At 37.3% G+C, this 22,473-nt stretch overlaps 1 protein-coding gene across 1 annotated transcript; it reads right to left on the bottom strand.

Moving 5' to 3' along the window:
- Window positions 1–8,932: 8,932 nt before the first annotated feature.
- Esm1 (endothelial cell specific molecule 1) lies at window positions 8,933–15,715 on the bottom strand. Its single transcript, XM_076856141.2, has 3 exons — window positions 15,250–15,715; window positions 11,835–11,984; window positions 8,933–9,661 (listed from the first exon to the last, which is right to left on the bottom strand). The coding sequence occupies exons 1-3, from the start codon at window positions 15,548–15,550 to the stop codon at window positions 9,561–9,563; spliced, it is 552 nt and encodes a 183-aa protein (XP_076712256.1). The 5' UTR covers window positions 15,551–15,715; the 3' UTR covers window positions 8,933–9,560.
- Window positions 15,716–22,473: the final 6,758 nt, after the last annotated feature.

Below are 22,473 nucleotides of genomic sequence, written 5' to 3'. Positions count from 1 at the left end.
TGCAGTCTCCTGAGACATTGTACCTTTTTTTTTTTTCTTCAGGAGCATGCTAATAATTGTTTAGAGATTTAAATAGAACTCTATTATTTGCTCTTTAAAAATAGTCACTTCTTTTGTAGAATTGTGAGAGTTTCAGACGATGTTAATTGAATTTCACTCATTGCTATTTACCTTTTATGGATATAAAAGTTTGGTTAAAAACTGCTTTCCTTTAATCTCTTTATTCATCTTAAATAGAATGCATGAAATATTTTTTAATATCTCAATCTTGCAGCAATTAATAGACAACAAAAATTTGTAAAAGACCAATGAAGTTGGCTTTTATAACAATACAAATTATCTACCGTTGTCAATTGGAAGGCTTAATGTGTGCAGACGCAGTGACAGAACCTAGTGGCATACATGGAGCACCTGCGAAGATTCTCATATCTTTGCCCAAAGCCATGATACCCATTTTACACAGAGGACTCTGAGGGCAATCAAGATTGAATGACATACTTGAGGTCAATAGTTATCAATTAGCATCTGGCTCCCTCTGACTCACAACTCTAGGGTCCTTGTCCTTCCATGGTACTTTAAGATGATCAAAACTACCTTTAAAATAGGCTAACTAAGGGTAGTTAGCTCAGAGCCATTAATACAATATTTATTACTTCCTTAATCAGTCCTGCTTATTTTGGAATAATCTTATGCTCCTAGGTATAAGATTGATCTTCCACCACTCAATCAAATCTCTAATTATTAGAGATTACAGGCGTGCACCACCGCGCCCGGCTGCTTTTTTTTTTTTTTTTAAGTGATAACTTTATTATAAAGTTTTCCCTAAAACATTCATCCTCAAAGTATTATGACAATTACTTTTCGCCCTTAAGAGAAGTATTTCATGGCAGATTTTAAGAAAATGTATATCTCTCACTGGGAACTGCCTATGTAGAGGTCGTCCACATCAAGTGTTTCATAATTACTTCCAAGTTGTTAATTCCTGTTTTTTCTAGACACAACAAAAACAGGAAATATTTACCAACTTCACAGGTGTCAGGAAATACTTTTAAAACCCTAGTGGCTTGAGCCACCTGCTTGAAGCAGATAGCATTTCTGTGCATAGGTGCAGAAGGTATATTGTAATTTAAAATGTGTACATTTATTGTAGAGTCTAGAAGTCCCAGTAAATTTTAAATGGAAATGGTGCTAATGAAAATTGTGGTCTTATTCCTGATTTCAAAATTTCCCCATGAGTTATGTTTGTTATATTTTATTTACATATTACAAATAATATAAACATTGTTATAAGCTTTATTAGAATAAAGAAGTTTTCTTTAAAAAAATAAAAATTTAAAAAGCACACTTTGATTTGTAAAATTTTATCCACACCAAGAATTCCTAAGCTGTGCTTCTGTTGAACCAAAGCTTTTTATTCCAGAAAAGAGCTACCATTTGTGCAAATGTGCTCTATAAGAAAGTACGATTGTCCGTATTTTCTGTTTAAAATCCTATTCCCATATTTAACAGAGATTCCAAATGATAAAGTACATCTCAAAACAACAGAAATATAGAATTTTAGTAATAATCACTTAAGTAGTAAATCACAAATTTGTTTTCATGCTGCAATTTTAATTTGCACAAATGGTAAGAACTTTATTCTTTTTTCCAATTATAAAGCTATAAATTTTTCATAAAATAGCTAGACATATAAAGAATAGGTATCCCTGTTAACACCTTAACTAATAGTCAAGAATTAGTTTCTTCACAAAAATTAGATCTATTTTTATGGCTTTATAACATTTTTTCCCACTGAATATGCAGTAGAAATTTTCCTCGGCAAACTCCACTGAAGTATCTCACTGAAATCACCATGTATCTTCATGTATCACAGAAAACTCTAGAATGTATGGGCTGGGGTTGTAGCTCAGTAGTAGAGTGCTTGCATTGCAGGCAGGAGGCACTGGGTTCAATCCTCAGCACCAAATAAGTAAATAAATAAAATATATTGTGTCCATCTACAGCTAAAAAAAAAAAAAAAAAAAAAAAAAAAAAAAAAAAAACTAGAATGTTGATATCCATAGAGTAGACCTTCCTCTGAGATATACCTGACACTCACATTACCACTGGTTGAATTAAAAAAACATTCCCTTTATTCCCAAACCTGTTTGTGCCAGTTGCATAACTTAATTATATATTATATAGATCAAAAGCTAGCAATTCAATAAGAGTATTGCTGTTCCTACAAAAATGAGGATGAATGTTTTAGGGAAAACTTTATAATAAAGTTATCACTTAAAAAAAAAAAAAAAAAAGCAGCCAGGCACAATGGTGCACGCCTATAATCCCAGGAGCTCACTTGAGAGGCTGAGGCAGGAGGATCCCGAGTTGAAAGTCAGCCTCAGCAAAAGCAAGGCCCTAAGCAACTCAGTGAGACCCTGTCTCTAAGTAACATACAAGATCGGGCTGGGGATGTGGCTTTACTGGTCGAGTGCCCTGAGTTCCATCCCTGGTACCCCCAACAAACAAACAAAACAAAACAAAAAACAGCTACTCTCAAATCAGGGGAATGGGGAGTCATGAAAATCTAGAAGTCTGTACCAAGATTGAAGTTTAGTCAAGAAAAGAATTGTGTGCTCCATTTAGCTGCCAACTCCAAGAAGCACTTATGTTGTCTGTCATAGTTTGGATCCCAAATGTCGCCCAAAAGCCCTTTTGTGAAGCCTTAGTCTCCAATCTGGCACAATTGGGAGATGGTGGAAACTCTGAAGAGGTCGAACTAGTGAGAGCTGTTCCAACCACCAGCAGAGTACCCTCAAAGGTGATGGCAGGGCCCCCGTCTCTATTTCTCATCTCGGCCATCAGGCGAATGGTTTATCTATTCTGTATGCTCCCACCACAATGTGCTGCAGTGCCTACCCCCACAAGCCTACAAGGAAAGGATCCATCTGATCATAGACTGAAATCTCCAACACTATGAGCCCAAATAAACCTTTTATATTTATGAGTTTATTTATATCTGTTTTTGTTACAGTAACAAAAAGCTGACTAATACATTGTCCTTCTAACTTTGGAGTGATCACTTCCACATCAATCACTATACACGCACCTCATCATTTTTACTGACTACACCATATTCAATTCTCGGTTATATTGTCATTTCTTCAACCAATACTGTATTGGTGACTTTTTCAACTTTTTTACATTTTTCCAATACTCTAAACCATTGCAACATTTGTTGTATATACATTTTGCATACTTTAAAAATTATTTCCTTAGGATAGATTCATAAAAGTAGACTTGTAGGGCAGGGGATATAGCTCAGTTGGTAGAGTGCTTGCCTCTCATGCACAAGGCCCTGGGTTCAATCTCCAGCACCACACACACACACACAAAATGACTTATAAACAAATCAAGGTATATTGTTGCTGCAGAAAGTCTTCATTGTTTCTTACAGATAATCCTGAGCTTAGAATGGTATCTCTCTAATCTTAGATGGGGGATAGAAACAAACAAGTGCCCTCCTGGTAACTATGGTTTCCCTCTTGCTGCAAACTAATTGCCCTGCCTCTTTCCCATACAACCTTTTAGAAAAATGCTCACCCACCATGCAGTTCACACCATTCAGTTAGGCTTCCATCCCTACTGTGATCACCAGCGAACACTTAAAAACTCTTCAGTTCTACTGTTTTCTCTTGATGTTACATGACATTACTTGTCACTCTTCTTGAATCTTTCTGTAAGAACACATTACCTGATTTCTTCTTAAGTCTCCAGTTCTTACATCTCCATCTTCCTTTTATGATCTTCTACCTAACCCTGCTATCCCTTTAGTTTAAAGTTTCTTTGACATTTATCAACCCTTTCAGATGCTTAAATAATTAAAGATCTTCTTTTATTAATTTTTTTATTTATATATGACAGCAGAATGCATTACGATTCTTATTACACATATAGAGCACAATTTTTCATATCTCTGGTTGTACACAAAGTATATTCACACCAATTTGTGTCCTCATACATGTCCTCATCACATTTCACCAACATTTCTAACCCCATGCCCCCTCCCTTCCCCTTCCTCCCCTCTGCCCTATCTAGAGTTTGTCTATTCCTCCCATGCTCCCCCTCCCTACCCCACTATGAATCAGACTCTTTATATCAGAAAAAACATTCAGCATTTGGTTTTTGGGATTGGCTAACTTCACTTAGCATAATCTTCTCTAACTCCATCCATTTACCTGCAAATGCCATGATTTTATTCTCTTTTATTGCTGAGTAATATTTCATTATGTATATATGCCATATTTTTTATCCATTCATCTATTGAAGGCATCTAGGCTGGTTCCACAGTTTACCTATTGTGAATTGTGCTGCTATAAACATTGATGTGGCTGTGTCCCTGTAATATGCTGTTTTTAAGTCCTTTGGATATAGACCAAGAGAGGGATAGATAGCTGGGTCAAATGGTGGTTCCATTCTCAATTTTCTAAGAAATTTCCATACTGCTTTCCAGATTGGTTGCACCAATTTGCAGTCCCACCAGCATGTATGAGTGTACCTTTTTCCCCACATCCTTGCCAACACTTGTTGTTTGTCTTCATAATAGCTGCCATCTAACTAGAGTGAGATGAAATCTTAGAGTAGTTTTGATTTGCATTTCTCTAATTGCTAGCAATGATGAACATTTTTCATATATTTGTTGATTGATTGTATATCATCTTCTGAAAAGTGTCTGTTCAGGTCCTTGGCCCATTTATTGATGGAGTTATTTGTTTTGTTTTGTTTTGTTTTGTTTTTTGGTGCTTAGCTTTTTGAGTTCTTTATATATCCTAGAGATTAGTGCTCTATCTGATGTGTGAGGGGTAAAGATTTGCTCCTAAGATGTAAGCTCTCTATTCACCTCCCAGATTGTTTCTTTTGCTGAGAAGAAACCTTTTAGTATTAATCCACCCCATTTATTGATTCTTGATTTTAATTCTTACACCAAAGGAGGCATATTAAGGAATTTGGGGCCTAATCCCACATGATGGAGATTAGGGCCTACTTTTTTTTCTATTAGATGCAGGGAATAATTAAGGATCTTTAAACAAAACATTAAATGTACAACTGATTAATAAATAAAGCAAAGTATTCTTTTGTAAGGCCAAAAATGATTGTCGTTCATACTCTTCTAGGCAAACCTAGCTTTCCCTGTATGGGTGACTCTTAAAGTATGATCCCTGGATCAACAGCATCTGTTATCACCTGAGAACTTGTTAGAATATTCTTGGGCCCCATCCCAAAACCTACTGAACCTGAAGTTTGTATTCTAATAAGGCCTCCAGGTGATTCTGATGCATGCAAACATTTAAAAACCACTACTCCATATAATGCACCCTTTTAATGTGAGGCATTAGTTTAATGACTAGGATAACTGAGGGAATCAGAAATAATGAATTATCCTTTTAAGTAGCTATGTAATGTTGAATTACATACATGGATCCTTTATTCCTAAGGAGATCAGGGTAAAAGAAAGGACTAAAATTCAGGATAGAAATAGAAGTCCTCCCAAATTGCTTCTCACAAGAAATGAGAACCTAGTTTGGCTACATGGGAATTACCTTACCCCTTTTGCTACCACTGGTGATGTTCCCCAGTACCTGAGGGCGGAGTGCTCCCTTTGTTGCCCTGGACAACCTTATTTGCCAGATTCACTGACTCCAGTGGAGACCCCTACTTTTCACAATCACCTCACATACCAACAGGCAGGATAGAATGCTCAGAGGGAGGCAGGGGAACTGGCAGATGACAGGGAAGGGAATACTGTCTGCTTCTTAAGCAGCCACTGCTCTGGTGAAGGCAGAGGCCTGTTACTTGTGTGCCCTGGAAGGTTCATCTTCTCTCCAGCCCCTTCCTCGCTCTCTCTGTTTCCTAGCCTCCATGAGGTGAGCAGCTTTCCTCCAGCCATCCATTCACCCATCCCACTTCCCTTCTGCCCTGCTTTCCTCCTATCTGTCTACCCACCCATTCACCCATAATTCTAGAAATACTGGTGTACCAAGCTTGATTTCTCTCCAATATCAAATGAGGTTGGACCTCATCAGAGACCACCAATCCATGATATTTTGTTTGTTTGTTTTGTTTTAGGGTTTTTGTTTGTTGTTGTTTTTGTTTTGTTTGTTGTTGTCATTGTTGTATTTTTGGTTTCCTCAGTATTTCCCAGAATGGTCCGCTGGAATGCAGAAAGAAAATCTCAGAACTTCTATTTATATTTCTTAACCCATCCGTTTGAAGTTTCTAGTTTGGGTGTGTGAGTGAATCACACACTATATAGCCTTTTGTTACTGGCTTCTTTGACTAAGCGTGTTTTTGAAGTTCATCTGTATTATAACGTGAATTCAATGTATTAATACTATAATAAACATGTAATTTAAAAATTACATTCTCAAAAAATCAAAAAGTGTACAATCAGGGGCATGGAAAATACAAATATTTTGGAGACCACAGCTATGAAGAATATGTTCAAAAGACCACAAGAGCAATTGAGAATACACAAGTACTCGCTTTGGGAGTAAAGAGCAAGAAGAGGCCCAGTCACAGTCTTGTAAAGCTGGACATCTAGAGAACATGGCCACAACTCAGTGCAGATGGGGCCCACCTTTGTTCCACGTTATTGTGTGTTATGGTTTGGATATGAGGTGTCTCCAAAAGCTTCTGTGCTAATGCAGGAATTGTTAAGAGGTGAGATGTAGGTGGGGCAATGGCTGGAGGAGGTAGGTCACTGGGTGTGTGCCCTGGAAGGTTTATCCTCTCTCCAGTCCCTTCCTCGCTATCTCTCTGTTTCCTAGCCTCCATGAGGTGAGCAGCTTTCCTCCACCATGTCTTTCCAGAATGATGTTTGGCCTCACCTTGGGCCCTGAGCAATAGAGTCGGCTGTCCATGAACTGAATCTCTGAAATAAAGAGCCAAAATAAACTTTTTCTCCTCTAAGTTGGTCTTGTCAGGTATTTTGGTCACAGCGATGAAAAGCTATCTTACACACTGTCCAAGGTCACACAGTGGTTACTGCTGAGCCAGGAACACAGGCCAGTCATGCCCGAGTCTAGCTCTTATTTTACTGCCCACACAAAGGAACATGGAACTGGAGCCTGAACTTGAAGCCAAGACAGCAGATTCTTTAAGTAACCTCTCTGCCTAAGAGCATGTCCTGAAACTTCATTACGTATAGGTGAAAGTAAAGATTTCAGTGATTTGTTTTAATTTAATAAGAAAATGAGGAACTTTCACTAATATAACTTTGTATCACATTCATACTATGTTTCTTCCAACCTAAAAAAAAAAACTGAATGTTTTTCCTTCATACAGACATAACTTTTTTAGCATATTATCAGTTCACTTAAAAGATTTCATCATTTGCCCATAAGGCTGAGTGAAGGTATGCCATACATGGATATAATACTCTCAAACTTCAAACCTGGAGTTACTCTCTTCTTTCACAGGTACAGAATGGTTTGTCTTTTGGCCACATTTTTAAAAGTACATCCATTTTGAAAAATATTAGAAACAATATGAAAATAAAATACTAAGTAATGATTGTGAGTGAGAACACAAATGAGACACCAAACTGTAGAAAATGGAAATGGGTTGACATTTTTAGAACTGTAACCTTCAGCTAACAACTGCTTGATATTTACTATTGGAGGTTTCCTCACAGAACATAGAATAAGGTGCAGTAGATGTTAAATGGCAAGGTTTCTGCCTTCAAAGAAGTTGAAATCCAGGAAGAGAAAACAAAACTAAATATATTCTTACGTTTAGTATTTCAGTGTTGTATGAAATCATCATTTCAGGTCCTAGATCTATAACTTCCTTATAACATCAGAAGTGATGGTGGTGGTGATTTAAAAAAAAAAAACCCTCAGGGGTAGAAGTAAAACTCTGTAAAATGGATGAATATATAGGAAACTACTCTTTAGAAAGATCTAAAGGATGAGTAGACCAAAGATGTGAGGCAAAGAAATAAATATTCTAACCTCTTGTTTTCATGGAGGATGTTTATCTGTAGCAGAAAATACAGTTGAAGAGCTTATCATTTAATATGCATGAAAGAGTTCCTATTCATTATATAAATAAGATTTAACAATTTAACAAAGTCAATTGACATGGAACAGCTGTGTCTTTTCATTTTATTGAACAATAATAAACTAGTCCTTTTAAAACAAAACCTAACAGCTTATACTGCTTACATTCAAAGACCCTCCCACACACACATTCACAACTCTGATGGCAAACTTTGAGAACAAAATATAGGTAAATAGGGAAATAAATCTTAAATAAGTTCTTTACTCCAAATAAAACACTTCTGCAAATATTTCCTAACAACATCTAGTACAACAGTCCTGTTTGTGCTAAGATCCTCCCAAGTGTACTCCTATTTCCACTTATCAATCAAGTTTGAAAACAAATATGAAAATACACTATATTTTTAAGTTGATGTTTCCTGCTGAAATTGACTTTTCAGTTCCAAACCTCATAATCAGTTATTGTCTACTTTAGATTTTAAATACATATAAGTCATCACACTTTCTTCTAAGTAAACTGCCTCTGTTGTTCGCTTTTTGATATTTTATAAATCCAGAGTGACTAAATTTTTTGTTTCTCTTGTACTAATTACTGTTACTTTGCAATAGCTATTAGTAATATATTTTCCAGCCTCAGATGTCTGAAAGCCTTATAGAGTCACACCTTTATTGCAACTATTTTAAACAAGTGATTTCGTGTTCATTGCCCCCAGAGGGTGATGAATATGAGCATGGAGGATGACTTGTATTAAACATATTTGTTTATAAAAATATATAAATATTTGCCTTCATCCCTCCCCACCCCCCAGCAGGCAAAACACTCCCTAGTACTATCTCAGATGAGGCATTCTTTAAACACTGATGGAAATGTATTGTTGATCCTCTGCCCCAGAACCATCCTTCAACCCACCTGAGTGCTGCATTAGCAACAACCCCAATTCAAGGTCAAATACCCACAAGTTTTAAACATCACACATCAGGGGTTTTCTAGTTTGTTTATTTTTTAATTTCACCCCCCACCCATCCTCCCAATTAAATTAGGTTCTACTGAAGCTACCACAAGGAAAAGCTAAATATTATAATCCCCACTCTCACTCCCATCCCTACCTTCTCTTGCTTCTGCCTGTTCCTCCTTTACGTATCCTAACATTAATGTACATCCAAGTCAAACAACCCCCCATAGGGTCACTGTGGTCTTCGCCTTTGACTAGCTTTCTCTTTGACCTGGCTCCATATAAGATTATCTAAATTGCATTTTTTTAGTTCTTCATTGATACTATACACACACATTTAACAAATCTATATGCATTCAAATATTTAACAAATATCTAAATGTGTTCAATCATATGCATTTTATGGATTGTAAGTAGCCTACTTTCTTTTTTCTGAATCTATCCTGAATCATACTTGACCTCCAAAAATTATTTATCCATATGCTATAATCAAGACAATTTTTTAAATGTTGGCTGAGTGTTGAACAGTCATTAAAATAGAAGCTTTTCTTGAAAATCCCACCCAGGATCAGCGTGGATTCAACCATTTCATTACAGGGGACTGAGCAGCATTCTCTTTCACAGTTTCTTCTCTGACAGCATTGCCATCTCCAGATGCCAAGTCAAGCTCTGAAATTAGAAGGAATACACATAATATCCACATGGCTATAACTCAAAGACCAAACACATTTTTTTTGTTTTTATTTAATTTTAATAGAGTCAAGATTCTATGTTCTATATCAGTACCTCCTATCTAAAATAACACTTTTGCATTATTTCTGTTTATAAACCTAATATTACCTGACATTATCTTATACATTTTTTTTCTTTATTTTTTCTGTATTATCTCACTCTACCACTATAATTTCAACTCCATGAAGGAGAGACTTTCTTTCATTTGCTCTAACATCCCATCATGTACAACAACAATTGGAACATAGTAGGAACTTAATAAATATTTATGGTATGAGCAAATGCTGTAAGGATAGATTTCTAAGTAGGATTTTTATACTAACTTTAGAGAAGAGGGATTAACTTTGTGGTATGATTCCAGAAGGCAGATCAAAAAGTATAATTTTTATATAGCTATTTCTTGCTTCATACACAAGAAAAGTTATAATATTTAGAATTTTCTAAAATGAAAACTTTCTGCTACATGTCCTTGCTTCAGTGTGCACATCCTGAAATGAAATGCTATAAGAAGATGAGTGTGACCTAGGAGACAAATGCATATAAATTCATGAAATATTTCAGATCTTAATCCTCACTCACCCCAGTAAAAAATAAATTTTAAAAAGTTACTTGTGAATTCCCAGTCTTAGGATGCTAACAAAATAAATAAATAAATAAATAAATAAATAAATAAATAAATGGGACAACTAGGGTAAGGAAACCCATCTGCCAAGAATGTTGGAGAAGACAGCCTCAAGCAATTAGGGAATGGAAGGGACCTCTGAGAGAACCTATGCTGGTAAACCTTGGAGCCATTTAATCTATTCTCAAAAGGTGATGCCCTGTAAACTGTAGCATTCAAATCCAGAAAGTCTCATGTAGGAAGTGCACAACTAAGCAGGGGGTCCCTGGGCAACCTGTCCACAATCTTTAGAACTTTCTGTTCTCCATCTTGAACCTAAGGTTTACCAAGATGAATTAATAATCTTTAAATACTCCAGATCAGAAAAAGGAGAAAACCAAATGCTTTTTCCAGAAAATGTCTAATAAGAATCTCAATATTTATTTCTGGTATAAAAGTGAAAATATTTTTGTGCTGCCTATTATGAATGTCCATCAAGCAAAATAGTATCTGTTTCCAAGGCATCTGTATTTTAAATGTTCTACAATAATTATACATATTTTGGGCATGGTGTGATATTTTGAGTGTATAATGATTAAATACAACTAGCAAATCAGTCACCTCTCATGCCAGGTTTTGGTGGTGGAAATATTTAATCTACTCTTTGCAATTTTGAAACATATAGTGCATTATTAATTACAGTCACCATTCTGTGCATAGACAAATATGCTTTAGTGATACATGTCTTTTAGTATTTTATTTATTTAAATATATGTCATTTTAAAATGGTCAATTTCAATTTAATAAAGCTCTATGAGCCAGGCCATTTATCAACTTGATAACCAAATATGTTCATGGTACCGTCTTATTAGGTTATATATTCCTTATATTCTCACAACTGTGTAAGAAATGTACATGACCTATAAGCAGCATGTGAGCATAACTACAAATTCATTCATTTCCCAAATTTGATTTATAGTTAGTATTTCTTATCCTCTCCCAAATCCGTAAAAATACATGCTTGGAATGCTTCCATTTAAATGCTTCCATCGGGTTAAAAAAAATGTTCTCTATTTTTTTTTATCTTGGCTCTTAAACCTTATCCAATAAATTCCTCAAAGTACATTTTCTATGTGAAGTTGGTTGGGAGAGAAATAGTTTTGTCTAGTAAATATATAAAACAGATCACTGAAGAATTTAAAGAACTTTGCATATCTCAGTTGGTTATTTTTATTACAGATTTTTTAGTAATCAATCCTATGTATCCTCCATAGAAAATGGGTTAACTTTATGAGAAATTATAGTATATAATCTCAAAATTATTAATGGGATTATTTTAGAAAATAGCAACAGCAACCAAACTCAACTATCACCCACCTTTTCCTGAGTACAGTCAAGGAAACAAGATCACTCAAATCAATGTTTTATTCCACTCACTGGCATTTTTTTAAGTTTTAAAAACTAGAAACAAGATTATTGTTGCCATGCCAGATCAGAATAAATTCTTACCTGTGCTTGAAACAAATCTCCGGGAAGACTTGGTTGATGAATATGGGAAGAAAGAAAATTTCAGACATTTGCCGGTCACCCTGTCACATATGCCCGACTGGCAGTTGCAGGTTTCTTTGCATTCCATCCCGAAGGTGCCGTAGGGGCAATCTGAGGGCAGAGGAAGAATTAGAGAGGTACCTGCTCGTGTGTGTGTGCATAAGCCTCCATCTAAGCAGCCCTGCGTGATTGCCTGAGGATTTGAACCAACCTCATGAATCTTGACTGTACAATGAAATCCAATTCTTGAAAACCCAGGCTTTGAATCAACTTTTAAATTTACAGCTTTATAAAATTCATGAATTACTTTATAAAATGTGTAAAGTCATAAATTTTATAGCTTTGGGTTATAAAAGTGAAATCACACAGTAAGATCGGACAATGGATGCTCCCAGCTTACTGTAATGATGTAAAGGTTAACTGAAGACAGCTACACACAGCCAGTCTCCTTGGACCTGTCTTAATTCTGTTTATTTTCTGCTTAGATGTCAACAGACAGATTCTCACAGGTTATCTCTGTAGTAGCTCAGTGAAGATGGGAAATTAAAGGCTGGTAGAGTGCTTGCCTAGCATGTACAAAGCCCTGGGTTAAATCCCCAGCTCAAAAAAAATTGAATGGACATATACATCAGCGCCTCAGAGTTTAAAACATGTCATGCTGTCTTTGAATCCACTGTATTCACTGGCAAGTTACAGTTTTAAATGTATAGCAAAGGTCTTCAAACTAACCAGGGATAAGGGAACTGTCACCTCAGCTCATCAGGAAGCAATCAACCCCCAAACTGCTTCAACCCTTGTAAAGTTCCTTATCTGTCTGAATAAGCAGTACAACCAACCTAACTCCCCCAGTTGTTAGGAGGGTTCACTAGTAAAATTCTCAGCCAAACTAAGATGCAAGATGCAAAATGAACAAGAAAGTTTAGCTTTTATAGACTTATCAAGAACTGGAAGCCTTTAGAGCTTCACTGTTTTTATACTCCGACTAAAACATACTACACTGAGATAAAGAAGACAGTCATTTGTTAAGGAGGCATAGTTAAATGACATAAACAGCATCTCAACTGGTCTGTAAAAGCCAGCAGAATAAATGTAGACTATATATTCTCCTGGCATGAAAATATAAATGTACAATCACACATAGGTAGAGAAACAAGTTGTGAGGTATCTGGATCTTTAGCAACCCAATAATCCCCAGAATGATCAAGATGGATATTAATAAAATACAATTTTAAATTTTTTTAGTTGTAGATTGACACAATGTCTTTATTTTATTGATTTATTTTCATGTGGTGCTGAGGATCAAACCCAGTGCCTCACACATGCTAGGCAAGCACTCTACCATTGAGCTACAATTCCAGTCCCATTAAGTACATTTTTATAAAGATTTAGGAGTGCTCTTTTCACCATCCTTCAGATTACAGAGGATCCTGCTTTTGTACACTGTCCTCTTGCTGGGAAGAAATCCTTAAAAGGAATCCTGAGAAAACCTCTAGGAGAAAAGAACACGGGATTGGAATTTAATTATGCTTGCAGTGAAATCGAAAAATAAAAGTTTAGCCAAATTTTCAGTTATACTTCTAATGTATCCCCTGATATATCCAACAGTGCTGGATGCATAGTAAGTGTTCAATAAATATGTGTTGGCTGCCTAATTGTTATCTGAGCAGCCTAATAGCGAGCATTTGAATATTTAGAAAACATTTGGATATGCAGTTGAATTGCATAGTTTTATGGGTATTCTATAGAAAAGCTAAGGGAGGGAGATTTCCTACAACAAAATGGAACATCTCTACCTAGAATATCTAAGTCTGACCTGTTCTCGTTATATCCAGCAGAGAGAAAAACAGAATTTGTCAACAATCTGAAGGATGCTAAAAAGAGGAATCCAAAAATGAATTTTTAAAAATGTGTCTCATTAATATCATTTTCAATCATTCAGTAGAAATGAGAGTGCTAAAAATTCCAAGTACCTTACAGCTTGATTCTTTATACTAATGCAATTGTACATGTATCATCACATTTACAAAAGGCATTTCTATGCCAAGAGAAAAAGCAATCCACTGTATATACTGGCTATATCATAAGCATGATTGTGTTAACCACTTCCTCCCTAATTTCCTTATGTGAAGTACTGTTTTCTTGACTGATAAGCACCGTGATTTGCAGAAAATACAGTTCCTACTCAGTTGAAAGAAACAGAAGTGTATCTGTTCACCAAAGAAAATATTTACTCAATATTCTACGTCTTACTGGTTATAAGCAAAAATAATCTAAGCACAAAAACAAAATTATCCCAACAGTCCAAGAATTTATTTTCTAACCTTTCATAGGTTTTACAGATTAATGTATTCACTTATAAATTATTTTCTAAAAGGAAGGAAAATTAATGGATTAGCTTAACTCTGGATGATTATCTCAGAAAAGAATACAATTGGATTAATGCATAAGATGTGAAAATTTAGAAATTTCTCAGAATTTTGACAAGTTACCTTTATTGTACATCTGATATTGTTACAACATGAGTTGTGCCTTTGTAAAAGCTCTTAAGGAGATTATGAATGGAGCATTTTTAATCACCATTCTTTTGATTTTAAACATTTTTAAAATTTTAAACATTTTGAACCTTAGTCATTAAGTTTTAAATAAACTCTACAAATGCTTAACTGTATCATTTAACTATAATTTCAATCTGATAAAGTTTCCCTTTAAGTCTATAAAACAGCTGACCTTATTCTTTATAGACTTTTCAATTTCTATTTTTCTTTACTGTTATTTTTGCTTTTCTTAGACCAACTGCTATTTTCCTAGTTAACAAAAATCTTTATAAAGTGGGATGAGGTTTGTTTTATACTCCCAGAGACTCCTGAAGAAGGTGAGCTATTTCTTTAGATGACTTAAACCCTCCTTATCCCATCACACACATTAGCATTCGCCAGAAAGATTCGAACTGGAGCTCTCCTCTCCACCCTGTGGACCCTTTCAAGATCAAAGACTCACTAAATCTGGGGACTAGAAACCACTCCAAGAGGTTATCTGGTGAGACCTCTGTAATCTCTGCCTTGACAGAAGAGAGCACCTAAAAGCATTCATAACAGATTACTTGTTAAATTTCTAAAGTTTTCCAGAAAAAGAGGTAATGCATCTTCCATTGCAACTTTCTTAAATCTCCTAATCATAATGGGTACAGTGCTACATTTCATTCCATGCTCCCTGCACACTGGTTTCTATGCTGTGTGTAGTTTTCCTCCCAGGACAACACCTGTAGGGGACCTGCATCTTCCCTCTTCATTCTGAAAAGCAAAGCCACCTCACCTCCCAAACTACCTACAAGCCCTCAGGGAGCCCTGGATGGAGGAAGCAAGGGGTCACTCTTTACCTTTGCAGATACCAAACTCTTCACCAAAATCATCCTCCTCACTGTAAAACTGACACCTCAGCCCCGGGCCACACTTCACGCCATCCATGCCTGAGACTGTGCGGTAGCAGGTTTCTCCCAGCCCTGCAGCGCACACCTGGCAGCAGCCACAGTCATCCAGCACCATCTTCTTGCAGTGCAAATTGCTTCTGCACTCACTACTGTCACAATGTTCTGGGCAATCCACGGCATACTTGACACTCCAAGCCACAGCCAGGTGCACAGGTACAAGGAGTGTGGTCAGCAGCAAGAGGCTCCTCATGTTTCTCTGTGGGCTCAGGCTCGGCTCCGAGTTGTGGTCTTTGCTGGTAGCAAGCAGAGTCCAAAGTGGTAGCTGAGTCTCTGCCTACACGTTTATGAGTTTTATACACTGGGTTGCCCGCATGCTTCCCCGTCATCAATTTCCTCAACCCAGCAGCAGCGCTGTCCTCCTGCCAGCCTCTCTTGTTTTAGTTTATGAAATCCAGGATGAAGGCTGGATTAACACACTGCTGCCATCCAGGAATTGAAAAGCCCAAGCTGATGTCATCTGTTATGTTTAGATGGTTGTTTTGCATGAGGGCTGAAAAACTCACTCACATCCGTCTCAAGGGCTCAAGGACGTCTGTGAAGGGGGAATAATAAAGAAGGTCGCACACCCCCCTTCAGGACAGGAATTTTTCTGACACCGGCACATCACTTGGGGTGTAGCTTTGTCTCAGAGTCTCTGTAGTTGGGAGGAAAATGATACCGACATGAATCATCAAGACCGAAGAAGCTTCTGTAAAAGAAAAAAATAATAATAAGCATTTGGTATTTCCCCTCAATAAATAGCTATGAGATCATTTGCAAGAAGAAAGGGTTATATTGTGCCTTTTCAATACTTAGAAGAAAGAAAATATTTTGATAGGGATTTTTTAAAGACCCTCTCTTCCTTCCTCCTGCCCTTCTCCTCCGAATATAATTTCTAAAGCAATTTGTGTCACATATGTCTAAGTCTATCGTGGATGTAGCTGTGTTTCTTAGTAAGATGTGGAACTGCAGCTGAGAATTACCTTTAAAATCAACACGAAAAGCCACAAGAGAGGTAAGATCTTACTGGTGCTGTTTCTGGCTTACTCCATTCTGGAGAAACTTATCTGTTGGACTTCTCCTGACCCAAAACTCCCTGGAGAGAGGCTCATCCATCACTGAATCTGCTCGACCAATGATCGAGTCCGTCGGGAGCCCTTCCCTCACCTCCTGGCATCTATCAGAGCCCTTGCTAAAAACCGCCAAACAAGGCACCCAGCCCAAGGAAACAAACGAGCCAGCAGGGCAATGAGAATAAGCTCCAGCAAGTCCCGAGAAAGGAAAAACATTACCCATCAGGAAGCAAGGTCTTCATGCTATGGAAGGTCACAGGGCATAGGTCCCACTGCAGAAAACAGAGGAGGTCTCTTGAAATATTGACTGGACCAGGGCCTTATTGAGCAAGGTTTGCGGCACAGAAAGAGCAAGATGGAAGAAAACAGAGGGGATTTCTTACACCAACCATGTGTTGGATTATAAACCCCTTTTCCCACTTTCAAAATAGAAACAAACCCATAGTCATCTGGTAAATAAATGACCCAGCAAAGTGGTCTGTTGAAATTAGCTGTGGGAAATCTACAAGACTCAGCTTCCTCTCTTGAGAATTGACAGTATTAGGTTAGTCAACCTCTGAGATTCTCCAAAAGATGGGGCAGAGAGGCCTGGTCTCTACTTTTGTGAATAAAATATTAGTGGGTGGAGGGAGCAGGAGGAGTGCAGAGAATTGAGGAAGTGGGAAAGAAGGCAAGAGTTTTAGCTTCCAAATTTCCCAAATTTTCCAAGACCATCTATTTTGAAATTCTTTATATTCATCTCTTTATATTTATCTTTAAATTCATCTCTCCAGAAACAAACATGTATATAATGGGTGGAACACTGATTGACTGTTTTCAATAGTGGATAATATTTATTGAGCATATATTATGTACCAAACCCTGTTCTTAAACATTTCACATGTTTCACTTGCCCTTCACCACAATATTATGAAGTAATTATTATCATGTCTACTTTTTGAATGAGAGGTTGAATCAGAAAGAGGTCAAATAATTTGCCCCAATTCTGCCATAATGTCAGAGATTGACTCAAACTGTCGATTTAATCACAAAGCCTCACAGTCTATTGCTTATTATAATACAATCAAGTTTCCATGGCCAGTATCTCCAATGGTTCACAATTTAGGTTGAACCTAAGAAAGGTTTCTTGTTCAAACTTTATTGAATACCACTTTCTGAGGAGAGAGTGGCTACCTGAAATAGTAGTTAATAATAATACCTACCTAACCTTTGTAGAATTCTTACTATGGATGAGACACTATGCTAAGCACTTTATGTAGGTTACACATTTAACCTTTAGAACAACATCCAGAACTAGGTACTATTCTTATACCCATCTTTGAGATAAGAAAACTGAGCCCTGGAGAAGTTAAGTAACTCATCCAACAGCACATAGTTAATAAATGGTGAAGCCAAGACTCCAGCCCTGAGATGAATGGGCTTGGAGACTAGAAAAAGGATTTCAAAATCAAATATATACAGATGGCAAACAAGTGGCCCAGATGGGTAAAGTGGTGAGCAATACAAGGTATGATTAACAAGGAATGGAGTGAATTTTGTACACCTGAAGAGCATTCAAAGTTTTAAATATTTGCCACTATGGACAAAGGGGAACCAAATTGATACTGCCTTTGGTAAATGACAACTAAATAGAGAAGATGAAAATTGAGAATATGAAATTCATAACAGTAAACCAAACAATGCCTAGATGAAATAGCATCAGTAAAGTTCCTCAATGACAGAACTATCTCAATTCATAGTATCTAACAACTGACTCATTTTGGGAAAACCTTCAATTCCTTCTAAAACCCAGCAAAATCCCTATGGGATTTTTATCCATTTTTTTTCTATCTTCCTATAACCTCGAGTTCAGATCAACTAATTCCATTAAGAAAATTAGGAATTAATAAAGGGATAGGAAGTCAGAGCATGAATAACCAAGAAGCCAATTTAATTTTCAGCCTCCTCCAAAAATTAAGGTAAAAGCAAAACTTGACCTTGAGCTCATGGTTGACTTGCTTTGTGCTGGGAACTGGCCCATCTCTCAGCTTGCTCTGCCTGTGCAGCAGTTGTACAATAAAGAGTTAAAAAAAAAAAAAAAGGACAAGTTTTCAAATTCCAAAATTTCAGCCAGGCTCAATAGCACACACCTATAATCTCAAGAGCTCAGGAGTCTGAGACAGGAGGATCTTGAGTTCAAAGCCAGCCTCGGCAACTCAGCAAGGCCCTAAGCACCTCAGCAAGCCTCTGCCTTTAAATAAAATACAAAAAAAGGGCTGGGGATGTAGCTCAGTGGTTAAGCACCCCGGGTTCAATCCCTGGTACCAAAAAAAGTTTCCAAAAATGTAAATTCAAGGGGCTGAGGTTGTGACTCAGTGGTAGAGAGTGCTCGCTTAGCATATGTGAGGCACCCAGTTCGATCCTCAGCACCACATACAAATAAAATAAAGATATTGTGTCCACTTATAATGAAAAAATAAATGTTTTTTTTTAAAATGTAAGTTCAAGCTCTAGTGGGGTTACACCAAACCACCTCTAGATTCACAGGACATAGGAAGTGGTCTTCTGAATTGGGATAGAGAAATGATAAAACCAAATCACTATTCAACCCAGCATGCCCATACATTTAAAATGCAGTGATTTTTTTCCTTAAATTTGGTATTGTGCCAACCAAGAAAATAAGCCTACGTAATTACGCTGATATTTTCTACTTTAATTTGCAAATAGTGATTGATTGCAACCAAATGCTAAGGATTTATTTCTGATAGGCAAAGATGATCCAATGGTAAAAGTTCTGGGTAGGTTCCAAATCCTCAGGAGATGGTTCATGGTCAAGCTGATCACATTAACAGTGCCTTCCTAACAACCCATCTCTACCTGATGAGTTTGATTTAAATTGAGTTGCAAAGACAGCCTTGAAGGCAAACATTTCCAAGGAGCAAGAACAGACGTTTACAAGCAGATTTTTGATATGTGACACCTTTTAGGTATTTCAGGTTAGTTTTTCCTTGTGTGTGTGGGTGGGTGTATGTGTTTGCATCCGAAAGTCTTCCTGCTCTGACACCAGCTGTGACATTTTGGTATGTGCCTAGTGCAAGGTCTAGCATATTTTAGGAGCTTAATACTTAAGAAATACATATATGTAACCAGCTTTTCTCAAAATCATTTTCAGAGAGCACAAGTTGAAATGGGCATAAATGTGTTCCCCTTCTTTGTCTTTCCACCAAGAGAGGCAAAGGGAGCACCTGGTTCTTAGGAGGGCAGAGCTGAATGTTTCTCTGTGGGAAGGAAGTAGAGGTTTCCAGAAATAGCAGAAGCCACTGGGCATTGAACAGAGTCTGAGCAAAGATTTTCAGCTCTCCACAACTAACCTACTTGGTCCTCTTGACCTTTGGGGATTGGCAGTACCATGTGCTACCTGAGAAGTTCATGGGAGCCCTCGGAGTCAAGGGACTCTGACAAAATACATCTGGCAGAGGGCAGAGGATCATTGCAGGAACAGTAAGCCATCAAAGGCAAGGGCCTGGGGAGTCCTAGACACAGCTCTGCCACTAGCAAGCTATGTGATCTTAGGCAAGTCACATGCCACGTACCTTAGCCCTCTTCTCTCTCTATCTCAATAATGAATTAAGAGGACCAAATAGTGCAACAGCCATGAAAGTATCATGACCATTATCATAAGAATATAATTTTTTAAGATTTGCTGCATTCTTAATAAGTGAACTTATGTCTTGGAGCAAATATTTCTCCAAAAGAAATACCTTTACAGTTCTCTAAGTTTCAATTTTTTTAATAAAGACAATTTTCAAAACTACAGGCAGTTTCCAAAACCTACATGTGTTCAGAAGAGTCAGTGAAGCGCACCTGTTTGAACCGGGCCTCCTGCCTGGGTACAGGCTCTTGGATTTGTACTAAGTAACAAGTCTACACTTTGGGCAGCTAGGGCACCCTCAGAGTTGCCCTTGGGACCCACAAGTATAGAGGTCTACAGGTGAGTGTGATAAGGACCTGGCATTCACAGTGTCTGCTACAAACCTCAACCCAGAATCTCTGGGCACTCAGAGAATTTTGTCTCCGTAGCCACATCTTTGACTCCAGTGGATCTGGGGAAGTTGCCAGATTCAAGTTTCTTTTTAACCCTGGTCAAATCTGGAAACTTCAACTTTGGGCTACATTACTAGGAATTTGTTTAGAGCCAGGTGGTTTAGACTCGGGAACACGTGAGGATATCTCGGATTGTCTCCAGATGTCTCTCCCCCTTGCCCCAGTTCTGGCAAGCTCAAACATAAAAAGTGTCTAGGCAAGTTTTTCTAACAGCTGGCCCATTTTCAAATTAGGGTTCTGGGTTTATGAATACATCTGCAAGAGATTTCAGTCACGGAGTATCCCTCTACCTTCAAATATTAACCTATATCCAAAAGTGCCATGCACTGCTCTGATACAAAAAGAAAAAGAAGAAGAAACAACATGAATTGCAAAAGGAGCTCTGAACTCAGAACCAGAAGACCCAAGTTGGAATCCCAGTTCCACCATCAGTCCTGGTGAGATACCAATCAGCCTTCCTGAATAACATGAAGCCCCTTTTCTCCAGTAAAATATAAGAAAGAGAAATGCATTCCCTTTCTCAAAAAGATGTTTTGAAGATGGAAGGGGAAATGTATATGTGAAAACATGGTTCGAGTCTAAATGACCATGCAGGTGTGAAACACTGTTACTTATTCTATAAGACAATTTATACCTGAAAGAAAAGAGGCCAAAGTGTATCTGCCTCGAGCGAGACTCACTCATTTCTCCATTCCTCTCACTTTTTACAAAATGATCCAGTTTTTCATTCACTTAATTCACAGAAAACCACAATGACCAAGTTTCAGCATTCTTCCTTAGATAAACTCTCCCACTCCTCTTAGGAGCCTGCCTCGCCCTGTTCCAGTTTGACATGACTAAACACTCACAAAACTCTTTTAGGTTAAAAGAGTTTTTTAAAACGTCAGTTTCCTAAAGTATTAGCTTAGGCATTGGAAATCAGTTAAACCTTAGAACTGTCTAACACAAGAGAACACAGAGTTAATAGGCCATGTTAGAAGTTACTACTAAGAGATTTGGAATTTTTACTAGGAATTTTTAAAAGATGGATTTCTGATTAACGTAAGAATCATAGGAAATGATTCTGCTACTTTGCTTGTCTAATACGTGGCACTTCCTTTGCCTAACCTTCAACTGACCCCTTTTATAAGTAATAAAATATAAATCAGGACCACCCTCACTAGACTCACCAGCTTGTCTAGCAATGAGAGCATTAGCCTTTTATATGGCATGTGGGCTAAATAAATAATCAAAATTTTTAAAAAAGGTCAAAGTTAGTCACTTGAAAAACAGAAATAGGAAGGATAACTTCCAAGATCCTCGTTTAGGACTTTTTAAGGAACTGGCAGTTTCAGTTTCAGCTCTTTAATCTGGTGTCTAAATCTCAACTCCTTTATTCCTGGGATGTTCACAATGAAGGGCCACACAGTGACTTTCTTAAAAACAAAAGTAACTTGTTTTTTGTTTTTTGTTTTTTTTCTTTTTTCTGTCTGCCATGGACTTTGGGAAGACCCAAAGCCCAAGATCTGAGAGCTTGAGCATACATGACACTTGAGGGTATCATGAAGACAGGGCTCTGTTAAGTGGTTCTCAAAACAGTTCCCCAGACCACTATATCAGAGCAACCTGGGAGCTTGTCCAAAAGGCCACAGCCAGGGATTCCAATTTGATGGGTCCAGGGTGGGCCTGGGAATGAAAATTTTTTACAAATGTACCAGTTGATTCTGAGAAACTGAAAACTTTAAGAAACCTCTAAACTGGTTTTCCCCTTCACTATCTTCAAATTAGTAGAGTTAGTACTTAAGAATTCTGAAGATTTTTAGCAGGAAAAGTCTATTACCTTTGAGGGATTGCCTAGGATTTTTAATTACATCATGCACATGAATTTTTTAGCATGTTTCACTGATTCTAAGGTATTTATCTTCCCATGTCAGTGTCTATGAAGTTCAGATTCAGCCATCAGATTGTAGGTGTCATTGACCATGTGCACATTAGAACT

The sequence above is a fragment of the Callospermophilus lateralis genome, chromosome 5 (assembly GCF_048772815.1).
Source record: "Callospermophilus lateralis isolate mCalLat2 chromosome 5, mCalLat2.hap1, whole genome shotgun sequence".
Taxonomy (NCBI): Eukaryota; Metazoa; Chordata; class Mammalia; order Rodentia; family Sciuridae; genus Callospermophilus; species Callospermophilus lateralis.
The sequence above is the reverse complement of the archived record's forward strand: the minus strand, read 5'-3'. Positions and strand labels throughout refer to the sequence as shown.